The 24,260-nt window shown below is 45.0% G+C and overlaps 1 protein-coding gene across 1 annotated transcript; it reads right to left on the minus strand.

The window, feature by feature from the left end:
* Positions 1–6,313: 6,313 nt before the first annotated feature.
* LOC141088058 (nuclease EXOG, mitochondrial-like) lies at positions 6,314–21,346 on the minus strand. The gene is made up of 6 exons (XM_073573929.1): positions 21,179–21,346; positions 18,502–18,651; positions 16,238–16,377; positions 15,728–15,804; positions 14,174–14,288; positions 6,314–7,103 (listed from the first exon to the last, which is right to left on the minus strand). The coding sequence occupies exons 1-6, from the start codon at positions 21,306–21,308 to the stop codon at positions 6,645–6,647; spliced, it is 1,071 nt and encodes a 356-aa protein (XP_073430030.1). The 5' UTR covers positions 21,309–21,346; the 3' UTR covers positions 6,314–6,644.
* Positions 21,347–24,260: the final 2,914 nt, after the last annotated feature.

Genomic DNA, 24,260 nt, shown 5'->3' on the forward strand with positions numbered 1-24,260 from the left:
CCACTCCACTGAAACTGCCCTGAGGTCACCAATGACTTATTAACCACCAAGGCCAAGCGACACTACTCTGTCCTCCTCCTCCTGGACCTGTCCTCTGCCTTTGACACAGTGGACTGTTATGATGAGTCACCGAAGAAGGAACAAACAAAATACCAGCTAAGTCCAGAAAAACCAGAGAGGTTGGCAGCTATCGGATTGCAGACCCCTGAACCTAGCCACAACAACTAGCAGTAGCCGTGGGGGGTTCCTACGGTGCCCTAGACCCCTCGATCACAGACGGAGAACTATATAGCCTAAAGACAGAAAGGGGAAAAACTAAACTGCCCCAGAGCAGACCCCAAAGCAATAGGCAGCCCCAACATATAATGACGGTGAAGCAAGATGAAAACACTAACACAGATAGAAAAATAGGTTGAGCAAATGATGGGGCCCAAGCTAACTACATAGGACAGGATAGGAAAGCTGCTGTCTACCATTTGCAAAAACCCTATCAAAATGAGCCAACGGACTGATAGGAAAAACAGGCCCTGAAGTCGCTAGGCTTCAAAAGACTATATCAGCACTCAGGTATATTCTGAAGACAGAGCAAAATATCAACAGATCAGAGACAAAAATGGAGTTCAGCTCACCCCCGGCCGGGGATGGCAGAACTCCCAAAAAACAAGGCAAAACAAAAACAAAACTGAAGAGTACAAAGAAGAGCAGAAAAACTTAGCTTTGAGATGCAGGAATCAGACTGGTCTCCAAGAATCCAGCAGGAAAATCACTAGCCAGGAAGAAGGGCGTCGGCAGCCTTATATCCAGTCCTCAGTTCCAGCCACCCAGTCATCATCTAGCTGCCCAGGTGTTTGGTAATCAGCCTCACTACCTTCCTTCACCAGAGGAGGGAGTTCTTCAGACCTCAATGGTGAAGGGAAAAATGAACTCACGACAGTACCTCCCCCTTGAGGAGGGGTGACCGACCCCTCATCCATGCCACCAGGGCGATCCGGGTGAGCCCGATGAAAGGCACGCACCAATCTTTCGGCATGAATATCAGAGGCAGAGACCCAGGAATTGTCCTCCTGACCATAACCCTTCCACTTAACCAAATACTGGAGTCTCCGTCTAGCCAGACGGGAATCCAGTATCTTCTCTACCTCATATTCCATGTTACCTTCAACCAATATAGGGTCAGGAGGTGCCACCACAGGAACTACTGGTTCAACAAACCTCTTCAACAAGGACTTATGAAACACATTATGAATTTTAAATGTGACAGGAAGAGCCAACCGAAGAGAGACCGGATTAATAATCTCCAAAATCTTGTAAGGTCCAATAAATCTAGCCACCTTCATAGCGATATTTTTTGATGACAACCAAACCATATCACCCACCTTAAACTGGGGACCAACGGTCCTACGCCGGTTGGAAAATCGCTGGGCCTTTTCCTGGGAGAGAGACAACTTATACACTACTTGGTCCCAGATCTGGTGCATTCCCTCCACCACAGTGTCAACACCTGGGCAGGCAGAAGGCTCCACCTGCCCTGAAGAAAATCGAGGGTGAAAACCAAAGTTACAAAAAAAAGGTGACATCAAAGTGGCAGAACTAGCTCTATTATTTAAAGCAAATTCGGCCAAGGGCAAAAATGAAACCCAATCATCCTGATCGGCAGAAATAAAACATCTCAAATACGACTCCAAAGTCTGGTTTGTTCTCTCCGTCTGCCCATTGGTCTGAGGGTGAAACGCAGAGGAGAAGGACAACTGAATTCCCAGCTTGGAACAGAAAGTCCTCCAAAATCTAGACACAAACTGAACTCCTCTGTCAGATACAATGTTCTCAGGAATCCCGTGCAAGCGAACCACCTGTTGCAAAAACAAGGGCACCAACTCAGAGGAAGATGGCAACTTAGGGAGTGGTACAAGATGGACCATCTTAGAGAATCTATCACAAATCACCCAAATAACAGTCATTCTCTGAGAGACAGGCATATCAGAGATAAAATCCATTGAAATATGGGTCCATGGCCTCTTGGGCACCAGCAAAGGCATCAACAAGCCACTAGAGCGAGAACAAGGTTTAGAACGGGAGCAAGTCCCACAGGACTGCACAAAATTCCTGACATCATGAGACAAGGCGGGCCACCAAAAAGACCGACTCACCAGATCTCTAGTACCAAAAATACCTGGATGACCAGCCAATGCAGAGCAATGAACTTCAGACATCACTCTCTTCCTCCACTGGTCAGGAACATACAACTTTCCACTGGGACAACGCTCAGGTTTGTCCTCCTGAAACTCTTCCAGAGCACGTCTCAAATCGGGCGAGATGGCAGAAAGAACTACCCCCTTGCCTAAGATGGTAGCAGGCTTAGTCACAACAGGAGAATCAGCAAGGAAACTCCTAGAGAGGGCGTCTGCCTTGACATTCTTAGTGCCCGGAAGAAAAGAGACCACAAAATCAAAACATGTGAAAAACAAGGCCCACCTAGCCTGTCTAGGATTCAAGCGCTTGGCCGACTCCAGGTAAATCAAATTCTTGTGGTCAGTAAGGACCACGACTTGGTGTTTGGCTCCCTCCAACCAATGTCTCCACTCCTCAAATGCCCATTTCATGGCCAACAGTTCCCGATTCCCCACATCATAGTTACGTTTGGATGGGGATAACTTTCGGGAAAAGAAAGCACAAGGATTAATTTTAGATGTCACAGGATCTTTTTGGGACAACACCGCTCCTGCACCAATCTCAGAAGCGTCCACCTCCACCTGAAACGGGAGTGAGAAATCAGGTTGCCGCAAAACCGGAGCAGAAGTGAATCTTCGCTTCAGCTCCTGAAAGGAAGAAACAGCCTCCGGAGACCAATTCAGCACATCAGCACCCTTCCTAGTCAAATCCGTCAATGGCTTGGCAATACCAGAAAAATTAGCTATAAATTTCCGATAAAAATTAGCAAAACCCAAAAACTTCTGGAGGGCCTTCAAAGAAGTGGGCTGAACCCAATCGTAAATGGCCTGTACCTTGGCCGGGTCCATTTCAATAGTTGACGGAGACAAAATAAATCCCAAAAATGAAATCCTCTGTACCCCAAAAAGGCATTTCAATCCCTTGACATACAGGGAATTCTCCCTCAAAATCCGGAACACAGTCCGAACATGTTCCACATGAGAGTCCCAATTCTTGGAGAAGATCAAAATATCATCCAGATAGATAATCAAAAATGTATCCACAAAGTCTCGGAATATATCGTTCATGAAGCACTGGAAGACAGAAGGCGCATTAGTGAGCCCAAAAGGCATCACCAGGTACTCAAAATGTCCCTCCGGAGTATTAAACGCAGTCTTCCATTCATCCCCATGCTTAATGCGAATAAGATTATACGCCCCCCTGAGGTCAAGCTTGGTAAACCAGCAAGCACCTTTAACTCTGGAGAATAGATCAGAAATCAGGGGTAACGGATACTGATATTTAATAGTAATTTTGTTGAGGGCACGATAGTCAATACAAGGCCTTAATGAACCATCCTTTTTAGCCACGAAAAAAAACCCAGCACCTAAGGGTGAAGAGGATGGTCTAATATGACCCTTCTCCAATGCCTCCTTAATATAGGATCGCATAGCCTCGTGCTCGGGTACAGATAAATTGAAAAGCCGACCCTTGGGGAATTTACACCCCGGGTTCAGCTCAATTGCACAGTCATAACTCCTATGAGGAGGCAAAGACGCAGACTCATTCTCACTAAATATATCATAAAAGTCAGCCAAATAGTCAGGAACATCATGCGACTGGGGAGAGGTGAAGAAAACAGGAGCATCACTAAGGGCACACCGACAACCCCAACTCACCACAGACAAAGATTTCCAATCCAGAACTGGATTATGGATTTGCAACCAGGGAAACCCCAGAATGATATCATGCAAATTATGCAACACCAAAAATCTGCAATTTTCTTGATGGTCTGGGGCGACCCGCATTACCACCTGGGTCCAAAACTGAGGTTTATTCTTCGCCAAAGGAGTAGCATCAATAGGCGTCCTCAGAGGCGTCATAGGAAATCCACAACGTTTAGCAAAATCCAAGTCCATCAGGTTCAGAGCTGCTCCTGAATCCACAAAAGCCTTGGCAGAAAATGTTGACAGGGAGCAGATCAGAGTAATTGCCAGAAGAAACTTAGGTTGAACACCACCCACAGAAAACGTGTGTGCACAACGTTTCTCTCGTTTAGGGCAGACAGAAATAATATGCGAGGCATCTCCACAAAAAAAACACAGCTTATTACGCCTTCTGAACTCTTGACGTTGCACCCTAGACAAAACTCTATCACATTGCATAGGTTCAGACATTTGTTCAACAGGTGGTAACATCTCTCGTGTAGTTTTGCGTTCACGTAAACGCCGATCCACCTGAATGGCTAATGACATAGAATCGTCAAGATCAGAGGGAATAGGAAATCCCACCATAGTATCTTTTACAGTTTCTGACAAACCCTTCCGAAAGAGGGCTGCCAAGGCACCATCATTCCAGGTAGTAAGGACCGCCCACTTTCGGAATTTTTGACAGTACAACTCTGCCGAGTCCTGACCCTGGCTTAATGCCAACAGGGTCTTTTCAGCCTGATCAATAGCATTAGGTTCATTATACAACAACCCCAAGGCTTGAAAAAATGCATTCACATTATTCAGAATGGGATCATCAGGTTTCAAAGAAAACGCCCAATCCTGGGGATCGCCGCGCAGCAAAGAGATGACAATTTTAACCTGCTGTGCGGGGTTCCCCGACGAGTTAGGCTTCAAGGCAAAAAATAATTTACAATTATTCTTGAAATTCAAGAATTTAGACCGATCCACCAAAAATACATCAGGAGTAGGAATCTTTGGTTCAGCAGCATGTGAATGAGCAAGATAGGCGGAAATTCCCCGCACTTCAGCAGCGAGCTGCTCCACATGATCAGACAATTGCTTCATCTCCATTGAGAGAAAAATTCCCCCTACGGCCTCAGAGATATAGAGGAAAAAATATGCACACAAAAAAAAAAAAAAAAAAAAATTCTGACACTTTTTTTTTTTTCCTTTTACAATTCTCTCCTGCTATTGAGTACCCTAGGATTTGCGGTATGGCTGGTGATTCTGTTATGATGAGTCATCGAAGGAGGAAAAAACAAAATACCAGCTAAGTCCAGAAAAACCAGAGAGGTTGGCAGCTATCGGATTGCAGACCCCTGAACCTATCCACAACAACTAGCAGTAGCCGTGGGGGGTTCCTACGGTGCCCTAGACCCCTCGATCACAGACGGAGAACTATATAGCCTAAAGACAGAAAGGGGAAAAACTAAACTGCCCCAGAGCAGACCCCAAAGCAATAGGCAGCCCCCAACATATAATGACGGTGAAGCAAGATGAAAGCACTAACACAGATAGTGTGAAGGGGTGAAGGGGTTAAGGATATCCAGCCATCCTTAAAGACAAAAATGTCCAGGAAGGATGGGAAATGTATCAGGTTTTGCTGATTTTTTTGTGCCAAAACCTGATTCTATAGAACAGAACTTTTTTTTCAACACTAAACTTTATCAGCATGCATAAGAAACAAGTCTAGCATGCCAGAAACACAGCAAAAATGAGAGAGATCAGGTTTTGCTGCAGGAATTGGAAAACTTGGAAGGTCAGCAGTCTATCAAATACTTAATTTTCCCGACTGTATATACTGGCCCAAAGTACGCTCTGGCTGGCCTCCATTACATGAAGAGAGTCCTATGGATAAGTCATAAGAATGTAGGCAGACATATTTTTAGGTATGTGCCAACTATAAGAATAACGTATATTGAACACCATGTAAATCTAACTTCAAAGGGAATCTGTCACCAATCTGTCAGAAGGTTTTTGCTACCTCATCTGACAGCAGCACAAAATTAGGAAAAGACAGATTCCAGTGATGAGTCACTTAGCTTACTGTGGCAGATGTGACACAGAGTTCTTAGATACAGCACATACAATAGAAGAGCTGAAAAGCTGCCACAGGCCACACCACAGCTATGTACATTATCTATAGACAGTGAGCTGCTTATCACAGGAGGGGCGGAGTCGAACTTGGTGTCACCTGTTGCTGCAGTCTGAGCAGTGATAAAGTCCTGGTGATAAAACCTTCATTATAAGTAAACAACAGCACACAGCCTCATAAGGGACACATCGATGAGTTACCCATTTAAACCCTACCTCATACTTTATTCAGATTACATAGCGAAAGCCTGCTGATGGATTTCTTTAAATCTATAGATGTATTTCCATCCTTTGGCAATTAAAAGAAAACATCTGATAATCCCTGATGAGTTGGTACCTGGCCTGGTATCAATGGCCTGGTATCAATAGTCGTAGCCGCACAAAGCGAACACTCAGACGGCAGCAAGATTTCTCCCCCTTCATGAGTCCGGAAGGGAGTGATCACAGCCTTCTTGGTCCGGCTCACAGACCGACCCACTGAATAATGACAAATGTAACGTTTTTTCCTATGATTTATTCCGCCCATATTTTTTTTTTAAGTACTTTACAAAAGTCCTCATTTAAAGGGATTTTTCCTTGTTAAAGGTCACCTTTACAGATTCCTGAGCAAAGAAAAATAGAACTTGGTTCCATGTGATTATGGGCCTTGTAACATGCAGCTATGACTTGTTACCCTTGTCTTCCGTCTCGTACAGTAACGGTCTCACCAGACTCCAGTTCATTCTTCTTCTGTTCATAAAGTTCTAACAGATACCGGTCCGGCTTTATGTTGGCCTCACGCAATTCTAACATGATCTTCTCCACTTTCTGGAGGCTTCTTGCATTCTTCATGCTCCGTCCTGCAATGTATAGTTTGAACTCTTCTAGTTCAATAAGCTTACAGGTGTCCTCCTCACAAATGTTCTTCACTTCTTTTGATTTGTCCATTTGAGGGAAGAAAACAAGACCAGATGACTTCTCAAGTGTCTCAAGAGGGACCTGAAATTCTGGCAACTGATGCTGAAAGCTGATGGGGACGTTGGGAACAATAAAAGCTCCTTCAGCTAGAGTCTCCTCAGAGGGCTTCCTCCTGGCGAGGATCACCTTATACAGATGTGTGGGCACGACTACATCATCACTGCCAATAACCTGAAATAAAAAATTAGCAAGAACATCTTCATTACACCAAAAAGATCACAGTGCACCACCACAAATTGCAGTAGGCCTCTGTGCACCTACATGGAGATTTCCACATCGCCTCTCACACACCCCACCCATCTTCACTATTAAAGTTTAAACTTTAAGGACTTGTAAGATTTAGAAAACGAATATTAAAATGCCATCAAATAGCAAAAGCGAAAGAAGCTGTGGTGGGCATCTCTATTCCTGGGGACCCAACTGGCCCCCAATAATAGAAACTTTCAGCCCACTTATTTCACTGTTATCTGACAATTGGGTCCCGGGAAGCGGGGACTGCATTAATGGATAAATAGAAAATCATCAAATACCTTTATTACAAATTAGATTGTTTAAAAGTGCCACCAACAAGGTGCATTCATTCTCACTAACCTGTCCGTCCAATGCCTAATGTCAGGTCTGTGGCAACAGAAAGGGAACCTGTCACCAGTAGTGACATAACAGCTAAAACTATGACTTTACTCAGCGTCTGTGCTGCATTCCATAAATGCTTATATACCCCCTGTATACTCCCAAAAGAACCTTTAAAGTTCTCCCGCGTTGTATGAAAATCGGGTCGGTCCTGTCTGATGGCCATGGTTTCGGGCCTCTTGATCCCTCCCCCCCGACAGCTGCTCGCCGCCCTCTTCCCCGACTGCTGCTCGTCGCCCTCTTCCCCGACTGCTGCTCGCCGCCCTCTTCCTCGGCTGCTTCTCACCGCCCTCCTCCTTCAACTGACATGGATGATGCCTCACGTCAAGATTTCGCCAGGCAATGTGGATGCATCAAGGAGTCACCTACGTCAATTAAAGAAGGAGAACAGTGAGCAAGAGCCAGGGGGAGGGATGGGGAGGCCTGAAACCACAAATCCAGCCTTTATAGTGCCCACAGAATGATAATGAAATGTGGCAGCCCACTAGAAAAAAATCTGATGCAAAGTTACAAAGCACCAGAATTTTATAGTGCTCACAGAATTATAATAATGACATTGAGCAGCCTACTGAAAAAAAAAGTGGAAGCCAAGTTACAGAGTATCAAAATTGTGTATTCTAATAAAGGAAGTTCCAGACTCTATAGTGCTGACAGAATGATAATGAACTGGAGTATCCCACTGGAAAAAAAAGAAGCCACGTAAGAGAGTGTCAGAAGGGTGTACTCTAGTAAGGGAAAAAAGGAAGTTCCAGACTCTATAGTGCTGGCAAAATAATAATGACCTGAAACTGACCATTGAAAACAGAGTGGTAGCCAAACTACAAAGCATTCGCATTGGAACAGTTCCAGCTAGACTGGTACAGTTAGGTCCATATATATTTGGACAGAGACAACATTTTTCTAATTTTGGTTCGAGACATTACCACAATGAATTTTAAACAAAACAATTCAGATGCAGTTGAAGTTCAGACTTTCAGCTTTCATTTGAGGGTATCCATATTAAAATTGGATGAAGGGTTTAGGAGTTTCAGCTCCTTAACATGTGCCACCCTGTTTTTAACCCCTTCACTACCAAGGGTGGTTTGCACGTTAACTCCCGGGCCAATTTTTACAATTCTGACCACTGTCACTTTATGAGGTCATAACTCTGAAACGCTTCCATGGATCCCGGTGATTCTGACATTGTTGTCTCGTGACATATTGTACTTCATGTTAGTGGTAAAATTTTATTCAAATAACTTGCGTTTATTTGTGAAAAAAAACGGAAATTTGGCGAAAATTTTGAAAATTTCGCAATTTTCCAACTTTGAATTTTTATGCCCTTAAATCACAGCGATACGGCACACAAAAAACATGATAACTAACATTTCCCACATGTTTACTTTACATCAGCACAATTTTGGAACCAAAATTTTTTTTTGTTAGGAAGTTATAAGGGTTAAAAGTTGACCAGCGATTTCTCATTTTTACAACACCATTTTATTTTTAGGACCACATCACATTTGAAGCCACTTTGAGGGGTCTATATGATAGAAAATACCCAAAAGTGACACCATTCTAAAAACTGCACCCCTTATGGTGCTTAAAACCACATTCAAGAAGTTTATTAACCCTTTAGGTGCGTCAGGAATTTTTTGAATATTTAAAAAAAAAAAAAAAATATGAACATTTAACTTTTTTTCACAAAAAAAATACTTCAGGTTCAATTTTCTTTATTTTACCAAGGGTAACAGGAGAAATTGGACTGCAAAAGTTAATGTGCAATTTTTCCTGAGTACGCCGATACCTGATATGTGGGGGGGAACCACTGTTTCGGCGCATGGCAGACCTCAGTAGGGAAGGAGCGCCGTTTGACTTTTTCAATGCTAAATTGGCTGGAATTCAGATCGGACGCCATGTCGCGTTTGGAGAGCCCCTGATGTACCTGAACAGTGGAAACCCCCCCCCAAGTGACCCCATTTTGGAGACTAGACCCCCCAAGGAACTTATTTAGATATGTGGTGAGAACTTTGAACCCACAAGGGCTTCACAGAAGTTTATAACGTACAGCGGTACAATTAAAAAAATCATATTTTTTCCACAAAAATGATCTTTTCACCCCCAATTTTTATTTTTCCAAGGGTAACAGGACCCTAAAAGTTATTGTGCATTTTGTCCTGAGTACGCCGATACCCCATATGTGGGTGTAAATGACTATTTGGGCGCATAGCAGAGCTCGGAAGGGAAGCAGCGCCATTTGACGTTTTTGGCTAGAATTGAGATCGGACACCATGTCGCGATTGGAAAACCCCTGATGTACAAAAACAGTGGAAACCCCCCACAAATGACACCATTTTGGAATCTAGACCCCCCCCAAGGAACTTATCTAGATGTGTGGTGAGCACTTTGAACCCCCAAGGGCTTCACAGAAGTTTATAATGCCCAGGCATGAAAATAAAAAAAATCGTATTTTTTCCACAAACATGATCAGTTAGTCTCCAATTTTTTTATTTTCCCAAGGGTAACAGGAGAAATTGGACCCCAAAAGTTGTTGTCCAATTTGTCCTGAGTACGCTGATACCTCATATGTGGGAGAAAACTACTGTATGGGCACACGTCAGGGCTCGGAAGGGAAGTAGTGACGTTTTGGAATGAAGACTTTGATGGCATGGTCTGCGGGTGTCATGTTGCTTTTGGAGAGCCCCTAATGTACCTAAAATATTGAAACTCCTCACAAGTGACCCCAATTTGGAAAATAGACCCCCCATGGAACTTATCTAGATGTTTGGTGAACACTTTGAACCCCCAAGTGCTTCACAGAAGTTTATAACGCCTGGGCGTGAAAAGAAAAAAAATCATTTTTTTCCGCAAAAATGATATTTTTGCCCCCAATTTTTTATTTTCCTAAGGGTAACAGGAGAAATTGGACCCCAAAAGTTGTTTTGTAATTTGTCCTGAGTAGGCTGATACCGCATATGTGGGGGTAAAACACTGTTTGGGCGCATGGCAGAGCTTGGAAGGGAAGGAGCACCATTTGACTTTTTCAACGCAGAATTGGCCGGAATTGAGATTAGACGCCATGTTGCATTTGGAGAGCACCTGATGTGCCCAAACAGTGGAAAGCCCACAATTATAACTCCAACCCTAACCCCAACACACCCCTAACCCTAATCTCAGCCCTAATCCTAGCCCTAACCCTAATGGGAAAATGGAAATAAATACATTTTCTTTTAGTTTTATTATTTTTCCCTAACTAAGGGGGTGATAACGGGGGGTTTGATTTACTATTTATGGCGGTTTTTATGTTTGGCGGCTGTCACACGCTAAAAGACGCTTTTTATTGTAAAAATAGTTTTTGCATCACCACATATTGTGAGCTATAATTTTTCCGTATTTTGACCCACCGAGTCATGTGAGGTCTTATTTTTTGCGGAACGATTTGACGTTTTTATTGGTACCATTTTCGGGCACGTGACATTTTTCGATCGCTTTTTATTCCGATTTTTGGGACGCAGAATGAACTAAAACCAGCGTTTCATGAATTTCTTTTGGGGGGGTGCGTTTACACTGTTCCGCGTGCGGTAAAATTGATAAAGCGGTTTTATTCTTTGGGTCAGTACGGTTACAGCGATACCTAATTTAGGTCGTTTTTTTATGTTTTGTCAGTTTTTTGCAATGAAAACAATTTTATATAAAAAATAATTATTTTTGTATCGCTTTATTCTGCGAGCTATAACTTTTTTATTTTTTTGCAGATGATGCTGTATGGTGGCTCGTTTTTTGCGGGACAAGATGACGCTTTCAGCGGTACCATGGATATTTATATGCGTCTTTTTGATCGCGCGTTATTGCACTTTTTGTTCGGTGGTATGATAATAAATTATTATTTTTTGCTTCGTTTTTTATTTTTATTTTTTAAGGGATTCGCTAAAGGGGTTAACTAATGGGACAGTTTTATAGGGCGGGTCGCTACGGACGCGGCGATACCAAATATGTGTACTTTTATTATTTTGTTTTTTTTTATTTTGAAAAAATGGATTTATTGGGGAATATTTTTGTTTTTTTTTATTAATTTATTTAGCGATTTTTTGTTAAATTATTTCTAACACTTTTTTTTTTTTTACTTTATTACCTTGTCCCAGGTGGGACATCACTGTCCTCTGACAGATCGCTGATCTGTCACATCACAGATCACTGTGACAGATCAGCGATCTGTCACAGGCAGTTCAGCAGACTTCCTCATGCCTGCGCTTTGCAGGCAGTGAGGAAGTCAGCTCCCTACAGGCCCCCGTCGCTATCTTGGATCCGGGGGTCTGTAGGGAAAGAGACCCCCGCAGCAGCGCTGCACATTGCGCTGCCGTGGGGGGCTCAGGGAAGCACGGAGGGAGCCCCCTCCCTGTCGATGCTTCCCTTTAACCCCCGGTACACCGCGATCGCATTTGATCGAGGTGTGAAAGGGGTTAACATGTCGGGGGCGGTCCGTGACAGCCCCTGACACATTGTGCTGGGTGTCAGCTGTGATAATCAGCTGACACCCGGCCGCGATCAGCGGCGCTCACCACGTGGGCGCCGCTGATTGCTGGGACGTAATATTCCGTTCTTTGTAATTACGTCCATTGTAGGTAAGGGGTTAAAAGGACCAAAAGTAATTGGACAATTGACTCCAAGGCTATTTCATGGACAGGTGTGGGCAATCCCTTCGTTATGTCATTCTCAATTAAGCAGATAAAAAGGCCTGGAGTTGATTTGAGGTGTGGTGCTTGCATTTGGAAGGTTTTGCTGTGAAGGAAACATGCGGTCAAAGGAGCTCTCCATGCAGGTGAAACAAGCCATCCTTAAGCTGCAAAAACAGAAAAAAACCCATCCGAGAAATTGCTACAACATTAGGAGTGGCAAAATCTACAGTTTGGTACATCCTGAGAAAGAAAGAAAGCACTGGTGAACTCATCAATGCAAAAAGACCTGGGCTCCCACGGAAGACAACAGTGGTGGATGATCGCAGAATAGTCTCCATGGTGAAGAGAAACCCCTTCACAACAGCCAATCAAGTGAACAACACTCTCCAGGAGGTAGGCGTATCAATATCCAAATCTACCATAAAGAGAAGACTGCATGAAAGTAAATGCAGAGGGTTCACTGCACGGTGCAAGCCACTCATAAGCATCAAGAATAAAAAGGCTAGACTGGACTTTGCTAAAAACATCTAAAAAATCCAGCACAGTTCTGGAAGAACATTATTAGGACAGATAAAACCAAGATCAACCTCTACAAGAATGATGGAAAGAGAAAAGTATAGTGAAGGCGAGGTACAGCTCTCATGATCCAAAGCATACCACATCATCTGTAAAACACGGCGGAGGCAGTGTGATGGCTTGGGCATGCATGGCTGCCAGTGGCACTGGGTCACTAGTGTTTATTGATGATGTGACACAGAACAGAAGCAGTCAAATGAATTCTGAGGTATTCAGAGCCATACTGTGTGCTCAGATCCAGCCAAATGCAGCCAAACTGATTGGTCGTCGTTTCATACTACAGATGGACAATGACCCAACACATAAAGCCAAAGCAACCCAGGAGTTTATTAAAGCAAAGAAATATTCTTGAATGGCCAAGTCAGTCACCTGATCTCAACCCAATTGAGCATGCATTTCACTTGTTAAAGACTAAACTTCAGACAGAAAGGCCCACAAACAAACAGCAACTGAAAACTACTGCAGTGAAGGCCTGGCAGAGCATCAAAAAGGAGGAAACACAGCGTCTGGTGATGTCCATGAGTTCAGGACTTCAGGCAGTCATTACCAACAAAGGGTTTTCAACCAAGTACCAGAAATGAACATTTTATTTACAATTATTTAATCTGTCCAATTACTTTTGGTCCCTTTAAAAACAGGGTGGCACATGTTAAGAATCTGAAACTCCTAAACCCTTCATCCAATTTGAATGTGGATACCCTCAAATGAAAGCTGAAAGTCTGAACTTCAACTGCTTCTGAGTTGTTTTGTTTAAAATTCATTGTGGTAATATCTAGAACCAAAATTAGAAAAATGTTGTCTCTGTCCAAATATATATGGACCTAACTGTATTTGCACTAACAGCAGTGATGAGGGCAACAGTTCCAAGCATTTACCCTGGTTTTGGATATTATACCAAGTACGCCCCCCAGATTACGATTACGGCTGATTGCTGGCACAAATCACACATAGGTGCAAAAACGACAAAGAATATTTGCCAGAATCACCCATGATGCCAATGATCATACCATGGAGGTGTTGCAAACCTGCCATTCGCTGCCCCACGAAGCCTTTTATTGCATATTATGCCCATAGCTCCTCATTTAAATTCTGAATTTATAATTTATTAAATTAGAATCTCACCCTGGTTACTGAGCAAACAGGTAGCTCTTAGTGAGAATGTGCGGTGTCTTTCACCCTGAACTAAGAAATTTAGTGGATCGGAGGCTGCCGATAAGAGGAACTTCATTTCACGACTGAACGCTTCTCAACACAATCAGGCAGGAGCAGAAAGCAATGATCAGCCAGACTGAAGGAGGCTCATTGTTTTCTAGAACACGGCGGCCGACCGGTCATCTCTGAAGTCACTACATGAACATGTGGTGGTAAACAGCGGCTCACCTGATAAGTGACACTTTTCTTGCCGTCCTCATTCTGCACGGGTAACAGCAGGGGGCCGCTCACAATCCAGACATCGTCGAATCGCTGTGTCAGGTCTCGACAATACATTTCAAACCTGGATAAAGATTTCAAGCAATGAGAAAAATGAGCCGCCATTACTCCATTGTAGGACTGATCTCATTACACTACACATGCAATGGCCTGGCTGATGACTGTCCCCGGAGAACATGTCCACCTCAAGCCGCCTTCGGTTATGTCATTCGTTGCAGATATTTCTACCTATCTGTGTCTGAAGCTCCAGATACGGTTCTCCTAGACCTGTGAATAGGAAATTTACCTAGTTACATAGTAATCCAGAAGCAGAGGGGTGTCACCATACAAATAGATGCCATCCAGGACAGAGTATGAAATCACCGTGAATAATGACATTTATGGGGTGGGGTATTCCCATCCCATAAAGTGATGGCATGTTACTTTATGATCGGTGGAGGTCTGACCTATGGGCCCCTCACCGATCCTGAAAATGTTGCACTCTCTACACAGTGACGCCAGAGGGGAACTACAGCTCAGCGGTATACCACCACCTTCCTCAGCGCCTGTGCTGCATTACAGAAAGTTGTATACTATGTCCTGACTCCCCCTTATGTCTCCAAAAAAAAAAACTACTGAATTGCTCCAGCAAGGTATACAAATTAGGACGGTCCGGTCCCAGGGGTGTCATTACAGCGGGGCCTGTCCCTCCTCTCCCCTGCTAAAAGCCGTCTTCCAGCTTTGATTGATGTGGATGACGTGTCCTGTGTCATCCACATACCTGAATGAAATCTCGCGCCTGAGCAGGGACATTGCCGGATCGCACAAACGCACTTTCCTCTTCTCTACTGCAGGCCGAGCCTAAAACCTAACTGCGCATGCGCCGGTACATGTCTTTCCAGCTCCTGCTTACCAAAACCATTTTAGCTATATTGTTTTCTGGGCAAAATGGTTCCGGTAAGAAGGAGCCAGAAAGAAAGGAAGGCTGTAGAAGGCAGCCATGTCTCGTCATATCTTTGTGTCTGTGACATTGAAGGCTCAATGTGGGTTCAAGCTGCAGTGGTCCAGGAAAGACCACGATATGTTAAAAGGATTGTCCATTACTGAACAGCCCCTCATTAAATGCTAAAGGACCCCAGATTTTATAAAAATAAAAAATATATTTCTAGATATTTACACACACATGTCGGATGGAGGTTATTCCAGCAATTTTTAATCGCTGGTATAACCCGAGTCTTTTGATAGAGGACACTGGTGTCACAGGAGCGTTGCAGACTGCCACACCGATCAGCTGCAGCCTTCAGTCAGGTGAAGCCATTTTGTCTGATGCCACGATGAAGGCTGGAGCCGACTGTCATGTCACATAACCTCTGGAAGACAGCTCCAAAAATCACTGAGATGTTGAGTCCGGGTGGTAAGGAGGTGATTTTTGCTATTGACAACCCCTTTAATCTTTGAACATGAGGCAGGACTGCATCTGCATTTCAGAATGTAAAGTAAATCCCTGTTGACCATGGACCTTACCGATTCCAGAAGCCGGCGTTGTTTTTATAGTTTTGGGGCACAATGTTTGACAGGTAAAATGTTTCAGCCATGGCCTCCTGTGGACGTAAAAGGGAACTGATGTAAATAGTCAAAATAGTAAGGGTCTGTGCACACGCTGCAGAGTTGTCACTTTTTTTCTGCACAGATTTGTCTTAAAGTGAATTAGAATCCTGAAGTCTCATGCACTTATTGCTTATTTGTGACTTGCAGATTTCACTCATATTAATAAGTGGGAAAAATCTGCACCAAAAAAACATTTAAAAAATGGGGCAAAAACGCATGTATTACACGCTGTTTTTCGTGCCAAGAGATGCCGAAATGGTACAGAAATTTCTGCACCAAACATTTAATGTCTGCACACACCATAAAGCTTTATGACAAGTCAAAGTAATGAACTTTATATTCCATATTCTTATATAAATACAAAAAGAAAACAAGACGAATTTTTATAGATTTTCTTCTTCAGATAAGCAGAAAACAGATTCTTACTGTAGAATATTTACTGTCCCCCGCTGGCGCCATGTGACCCCGGGACCACCCGCTACGTAAATAGTCTTCATTGCTGGCACTAAATAATTGCGGAATGTTTGGATCCGGTTTAAATCGGCAGTGTTTCCGGTCAGCAACGCCTAAGGAAAAGATAAAAAAAGAAGAACATGTTCTAAAACCTAGACAAACAAAATAAAGCACAAAACCCCCTGAATTGGGGGGCAACTATATTTATACTGAGCCGTCCTGCTGTTTACAGTCCCAAGAGGGGCCTTTCCATTGGCAGCTGTATACGACCATTAGGGCTCGCTCCCACTGGCGATTAAAGAATAATAATAATCAGATTGCATTCGTACCAATTTAATCCTATATTTCATTATTTATCAGTGGCGGGTTTTTGCCAGCGCTGATTGGATTGCAATCGGACAGGAAAAAAAAATGGCAGCATGCTGTGATTGCACGCCAAATTCGGTTCTCACGCACCCATACAAGTCTATAGGAGAGTGTGTAACATCGCACTGCACTCGAATATCAGATGATCATTTCCACTGTGGATTTGGTCACTAATCCACAACAAAACGTGTAATGATTCCACAGAAGGAACCAGCATTTGTTGATCGTGGATTCCACCCTGCTCCGTTACTAAGCATTATTGAATAGGGTGAAATCCACAATCAAAATCTGTACATGAATGAGCACGCTGCAGATCTGACGTCAGCACCATGCTTTCATTTTTTTGCAATGTGTGACTGAGACTTTCAAGTCTTCTAGACTGCTGCAGACTAAACCACAATTCCGCAAAGTGTGAACTTGGCCTCAGGACATGCCGCAGCCTCACTTAAAGAGGACCTGTCACCTGTGTGTGGCTGCACGTACGATGTAAGAAAAGAGAGAGCAGCCACAGACCGACGGTTTTACAAATCATAACTGATTAAGAAAGACGTCCAGCAGTGTCCCTAATGACAGGCTAAAGGTCCGGACTGTCTAGAAAAATATCAGGTCCGAACTTCCGGGTTGTGGGATCCCGACATACAGAGCGAGATCCAACAACCCTCCGTGGCCTCCGTGACAGTAAAGTGCGAGGCCGATGATCTACACCAGAGCGGATACATCATTTACTGAGAGGCGAGGTAACCGCTCTAATGATGTTACCGACTGGTAACTGCTACGTACCGGACGGGGCGACACTGGTTTGGCTCCAACGTGAGATTTCATGACACCTCACGAGGTCTCACACTGTGGGAATCTGAATGCCACGATCTAACAACATGCAAGTTTGAACCTGAATTTTGCTAGAAAGTCGGGTCTTTTAGGTTGGTATTAGCAACACTTTTTTTATTTCATTTCTGCCCATAGGTTGTTTAAAAAAAAAAAATTAAAAATCACCAGTCGGAGGCTGCCCGCTGTTCTCTTAAATAAAAAGGGCGACCTGAGACTGGTGACAGGCGCTCTGTAATGTGACCGCTCTAGACAAATGTCTAATGCTACAGTTTTCCCAACACTGAAGTCAGTAAGTGAAAACGGAGTCAACTCAAAAACAAATAGAAGAGGTTTGAAAACTTTTTTTTTTACTGCATGGGAATAAACAATAAGAATTCACTACAACGTTGTCTGGCCTAAGTGGTGAATTGTCAGAAAAAATACTAAATGCATCAAAAATGAGATGTGTAAAAGTGCCACTAAAAATGGATAACTGTGATCCTGACATATTGTTAGACCTCTGGGAATCCAGTGCTGAATAAAGGGGGCTGTCCCACTCTCTGTCTTCAGGGGGGCACAGCTCCCGGTGAGCATGAAGTCAGAAAATAGGAACGGCACTGAGCGCCCGATACATTGTGACAGATGAGACGAGCCGCATGTTTCCACCGCTCACTGGAACGGAGCGCTCAGCTGCTGTTACAGGAGGCGGCTCTGGCTCCGCTTGTAAACATTATTATTATGCTTTAGCTTATATAGCGCCATTAATTCCACAGCGCTTTACAAAGCTTGTCTTCACTGTCCCCATTGGGGCTCACAATCTAAATTCCCTATCAGTATGTCTTTGTAGTGTGGAAGGAAACCGGAGAACCCGGAGGAAACCCATGCAAACACGGGGAGAACATACAAACTCCTTGCAGATGTTGTCCTTGGTGGGATTTGAACCGAGGACCCCAGAGCAGCAAAGTAAAGGTGCTAACCATTGAGCCACCATACACTTTGTTGCCCATTGTGCTCCTTACTAAGAGACCAGCCGAGGTAATGGAATTAATTCCCTTTTTACTCACCAACTATTTTCTCTTTTGTAAGATGCTCAATGACCCAACGTGGGGTCTTCTTTGCTTGATCATAAGATAAAGCATGACCGATATATTGCCTGACCTCCTCTCCACTCTGCGGGAATCCAAACTCCTCCAATGGAGACTTCTGTACTGGTTCTGGGGGAAAAAAAAAAAAGGGTTAATATTAACATTATATCTGGTTCAGTAGGATCAACCCTCCTAAGCCATCTAGATGGCCACGCAAATAAGTAAAAATAAAAAAAAATTAATAAAATGATAACGTGACGTCTTCAATCTGATCTTATTACCTAGAAATCTACACTTGTCTTTATATGTAAATGAACGGTTAAGATCTATGGGCCGGACATAGATCTCCCTGAGAATCTGCCTCCAGAGACTTTTTTAAATAAAAGGAGGTGTTACCAGTGTAGATCAGGAGAGCTGACTGTCAGTCATTACATGTCTCACACCAGCAATGCCGCATTTCATGTAAAGTTGTCCACTGCTAGGACAACCCCTTGTCATACCCCACGCTTTGCCCCAATAAGATAAAAAAGCCTATACTCACATCCCGTGCCTGCGCTGCTCCCACGGTGTCAGCACGCGCTCTCTGCAGGGCTCTCATGCGGTTTGACACTGACACACAATCAGCGCTGGCATCACTGTCCCCACCCTTCATATGAATTGAACATGAAGAGGAAGTCGGAGATCAGCCGCAGTCCGGACTTACTCTTCATGTACAATTCGTGTGAAGGCGCGGACAGTGACGCCAGCGCTGATTGGGCACCGGAGTCACGTGTCACATCGTACAAGAGCCCCAGGACCGCACGTACCGGCCCCGCGGAAACAACGATGGCACAAGGGGCGAGGATAAGCTTTATGTAATCTCTGTAATCATTCTGCACCAAAATACTATCTGTGCCAACTGTTGGCGGCATAAACTTAAAGTGAAGCAAACAATGGTGTAAATTGCTGTTGTTTCACAATACAACTCAGCCTGCAGAAAAAACACCAAATATCAGAGCTACAGACAAAAAAAGAAAAAAAGTGTATAAAAAACAGAACAGAAGAGATGCTGAGCAGTGATGAGCGTGCTGAGGTGTTATCTGGGCATGCTTGAGCGCTAACAGTGACTTTGGTGTGCTGAATAATATGTTCTAGTCCCTGCGTCTGCATGTGTAGGGTCGGTGGGCTGAGCTGGGGGTTGGTCCCTCTATATACCGCGCAGAGACAAAACAGAGACAAGATTGAGGCAGGTTCTGGGTGCAACAGGTCCAAGTTTATTCCACTCGCCGTCCGCCTGACGGCCTCTGCAGTACACCGCAGTTCTCTTCACCTCACGGCCCTCCGTTTCTAGGGCCCGTTATACACACCGTACTTTCACACTAGGGACGCACATGCACGTACCGTCCCTTCTTCACTGTTTGACGCTCCTGACAGGTCCGTCACTGTGGCCGCCTTAGGCCACTAAACCAACAGCAATTTTACTGGTCAGGCGTCGTGTCAAATACGGTGTCCCACACCCGGTGTCTCGTCTCCACTGCAGTACTTTCCTGTCAGGACCACCCCTCTGACGTTCTCTCTCCTCAGAGCGCACAGACTGTGGTAGTCCTCCTGTCACCTGACCTCCCCATGGGGACTGGAACTTTCTGGAACCCTCCCTCAGTATTTATACCTTTCCTGGTTCCCTGTATCTCCGCCCCCATGACCAACGGTTTCCTAAGCCCTAAGCTGATGTCAAGTCCTTTGCTCACACTCCTCCCTGCCCTCTAATGGTCAACCCAGGTACTGCACGTCCACTACACTTTCCCAGCTGTTTCCCCACTGTAGTAACTGACAACTATCTGTACTGTGCAAACCTTTCCTTCTCTATACTGACAGGGCCGTCCGGTCACCTTCCCTACACATGTCTCGTGACAGCCGTGACACATGTAAGGGTATGTTCCCACGGTCAGTGGACGCTGTGTACATCCGCAGCCTCCAGATGTTACAGCACAGTGGAGGGGGTGTCATCATATCCCACGCCCACTATGCGGGCAGACGCCTCCGTCTTCCATGTGGAGCGTCTCTCCTGCCCGCAGCATGTCTATATATGTAGCGGAGACGCTCCACAGGATAAATCTCACCCGTACAATGTAATGGGAGCCGTGATCCCGCACGGTTCAGTGATCACATGTGGAATCAGCGGCGTTCAGAAGCCGGCAGCGCTGTGGATGGAGCGGACATGTGCTGCCAATACTGACCGTGGGAACATCCCCTGAGGAGTGACTGACAATCCCTGCATGTGCCGCTGCTGTCAGCCACGAGACATGCAGCCGCGGGGACCAGAGCATAGTATTCGAGCACGCCGAGCACTACGAGCACTCGAGCATGCCCAGATAACACTTCATCCGACCCCGCTCACTTATCACTGATTCCACGGTGTGGACGTTGCGCTTTTTAACTTCTCTCCTATAAACCGACACAGAACAGACCCCAGTCAGACCCCATAACGATCCATGGCCCCTCTGCTCCGTCCTGACATGAGGGGGCGCTGCAGTAAGGCAGAGGGTGAGAGGGGAGCTCGTACTGACGTCACTGAGAGCAGGGACCCGGATGCAGGCTGCAGCACACGCGTCTATGACAGGGCCTCCCTCCACAGGGGTAACGGCGCACACTCTCCACCAGGGGGCGGCTTTCTCACCTGGCTCGTCTCTTTTTCGCTCGTATAAGTACAGCGCGGCTAAGCAGGACGATGTGCTCAGTGTAGCCCCCAGCACGAAACCCCCCAGAAAGCGGCGGCTTATAATCCTGTAGGAAATATGTCCTGACATCTTCAAGTAGTTGTAAAAGACGAATGAACCGGAGCCGCCACCTGCTGGCCGGGAACAGTACAGCACTCGATTTAGAACCCAAGGCGTGCTACCAGCGACATCTTGCGGCCAGACTTGTTTATTGCATGTGAATAAATTGTATGTAGACGGGCGCCACCTACTGGCACGGAATGTGACTGCTGCTGTGCTGGTGATCGGACATGAGGCGTCACATATCTGAGCTGTGATTTGGGGTCACCTCAGGAGTCAGGTATAGGTGTAAGCAGGGCCGGACGGGGGCGAGAATTCAGCCGCGGCATTGTAGGTGCACAGGCCACGTGTGGGATGAATGTGAGACATCTCCGTGCACTTGTAGGTTGTAAGAAGTGAGGTTGGAGTAACACTACTCTATGGCTGAGTTCACACGTGGCGTTATTTTCGCGTTTCCGCGGCGGTTTTAACCGCGCGATTTTGCCGCGAAAACGCAAAAAATAAGCATCCCATGCATTCCTATGGGATTCCGCAATGCTTTGCTAATGCTGCGGTTTTTACCGCGGCGGAATCGCTTCGCGGAAAAACCGCAGCATGCTCATTAATTTGCGGAATCGCGGCGATCCCGCACCCATAGGAATGCATTGTTCCACTTACTTCCCGCATGTGGCTGTGCACATCATGCGGAAAGTAAGCAGAACAATTGCGGATGGTACCCACGGTCCGGAGGAGAGGAGACTGTCCTCCGGGCTGTGGGTACCATATCCCTGTTAAAAATAGAATTTAAAATAAAAAATATTGTTATTCTCACCTTCCGGCTCCCCGCGCAGCCTTCCCGCCTCTCTCCACACTCCCGGTCCCAGTAAGCCTTTGCGAAAATGCCCGCGATGGCGTCCGTTCTCGCGAGATCGCGAAGTCTCGCGGTCATTCGCGCGACGTCATCGCGAATGACCACGAGACATCGTGATCCCGCGAGAACGGACGTCATCGCGGGCATTTTCGCAAAGGATTACTGGGAACGGATGCGCGGGACGTCGGAAGGTAAGAATAACACTATTTTTTATTCTTTTTTACATTCTATCTTTTACTACTGATGCTGCATAGGCGGCTTCAGTAGTAAAAAGTTGGTCACACTTGTCAAACACTATGTTTGACGAGTGTGACCAACCTGTCAATCAGTTCTCCAAGCGATGCTACAGATCGCTTGGAAAACGCTAGCATTTTGCAAGCTAAATAGGCTTGCAAAATGCTAGTTTTTTCGCGGGAATTTAAAATGCGATTTTCCCGCGGAATGGAATTCCTGCGGTAATTTCCGCGAGAGTTCCGGTACGTGTGCACTTAGCCTATGGCCGGGGTCAGACTTGTGAGAAACTCGGACGAGCCTCGCATCAATACCCGGCACTGCCACCAGCACTCGGGACCGGAGTGAGCGCTGCATGTATTTCTATGTGGCTGAGCGCTCCGGGCCGAGTGCCGGCGGCAGTGCCAGGTGTTGATGTGTGAGGCTCGTCCGAGTTTCTCACTTGTCTGACCCCGGCCTATAACACGGTCGCAGGTGGTCCAGTATCACAGCTCCGTCCTATTGCCGCTACTTTACCTACATATCGGGGTCTCGTAGATAATGATGAGGACGCTGCGCTCTCCATGGTGCTGGGGGTCTTCATACAGCTCACGGACCGAGATGTAGATACCCCCTGAGCTAATACTGATGACCCATGCTACAGACACCCCACATCTCCTCCCTTATTTCAGTATACCACCCTACCCGCGTCCTCCGTTCTGCTGATGACCTGAGGTTAGCATCCTCGATAATCAGAACCTCCCACTCCCATCTCCAAGACTATACACGTGCTGCGCCAATTCTTTGGAATGCACTTCCCAGGTCAATACGATTAATCCCCAATCCCCACAATTTTAAGCGTGCCCTGAAAATGCATTTATTCAGACTGGCCTATCGCCTCAACACATTAACCTAATCTATCCCTGTGTGGCACAGCCAAAAGTTTTACCATAACCAGGTTCCCCGCATCATGTTCCCACATGCTTTATGCATCCATTAGCCCTCTGTGTCCGTACTGTTACACACTTAACATTAGGGCTGGTCCATACAACTAGGGCAACTGTTACCACCCACCTCTCGTGTCTACCTCTTTTCTCACAGACTGTAAGCTTGCGAGCAGGGCCCTCATTCCTCTTGGTATTTATAATCTATGTGATTATTGTTATGCTGTAATGTCTATTGTCTGTACAAATCCCCTCTGAAATGTAAAATGCTGCAGAATATGTCGGCGCTATAGAAATAAAATTTATTATTATTATTTTACGATATAGCGTATTGGAAAATGGAGAAAAATTCTAAGTGCAGTGAAATTGTAAAAAAAAAAAAAAAAGCAATTCCACAGCTATTCGGCTTTTATGTAATTTACCATGTTCATAAAATGATAAATCTGACCCTCCTTTATGATTCTCCAGGTCGTCACATGTTCTCAGATACCAAACATGTCTAGTGGTGAAAAAAGTCCAAAGATTATAAGAAAAGAAAGGCGCCATTTTCCGAGATCTGGAGCGTCTCCGTTTTTTGTGATTTGGGGCCGGGTCAGAGCTTCTTTTTTGCTGCTGACGTTTTATTGATACCATTTCGGGGTAGACACGATCACATTTTATTGCAATGTTGCGACAACCAAAAAAGTTATTTGGGCGTTTTGATTTTTTTTCTCGTTATGTCGTTTACCAATCGGATGAATTTACTTTATATATTGATATTTTGGGCGATTCTGATCTCGGCTATAACAAATATGTGCATTTTTTTATTTACTTTTTAATGTTTTATTTTGAATCGGGCAAAAGGGAGGGAGATTTGAACTTTTATATTTTTTAGCCCACCATATGTAGCAAATATCATCATCTCCTATGAACGTCGGCCACGGGCCAGCGTTCATATTAGCTTCACAATGACAAGCACGGGAGTCTCCTGCAGACCTC

This window comes from Dendrobates tinctorius, unplaced genomic scaffold (genome assembly GCF_039654945.1).
Source record: "Dendrobates tinctorius isolate UK_male_01 unplaced genomic scaffold, ASM3965494v1 ptg000037l, whole genome shotgun sequence".
Lineage (NCBI taxonomy): Eukaryota > Metazoa > Chordata > Amphibia > Anura > Dendrobatidae > Dendrobates > Dendrobates tinctorius.

Coding starts and splice junctions, on each gene's coding strand:
- LOC141088058 (XM_073573929.1), bottom strand. CDS start 21,308: ATGTCAGGACATATTTCCTACAGGATTATAAGCCGCCGCTTTCTGGGG. Junction 18,652..21,178: donor GCGAAAAAGAGACGAGCCAG/GTGAGAAAGCCG, acceptor TTTTTCCCCCAG/AACCAGTACAGAAGTCTCCA. Junction 14,289..15,727: donor AACGCCGGCTTCTGGAATCG/GTAAGGTCCATG, acceptor ATCTTTATCCAG/GTTTGAAATGTATTGTCGAG.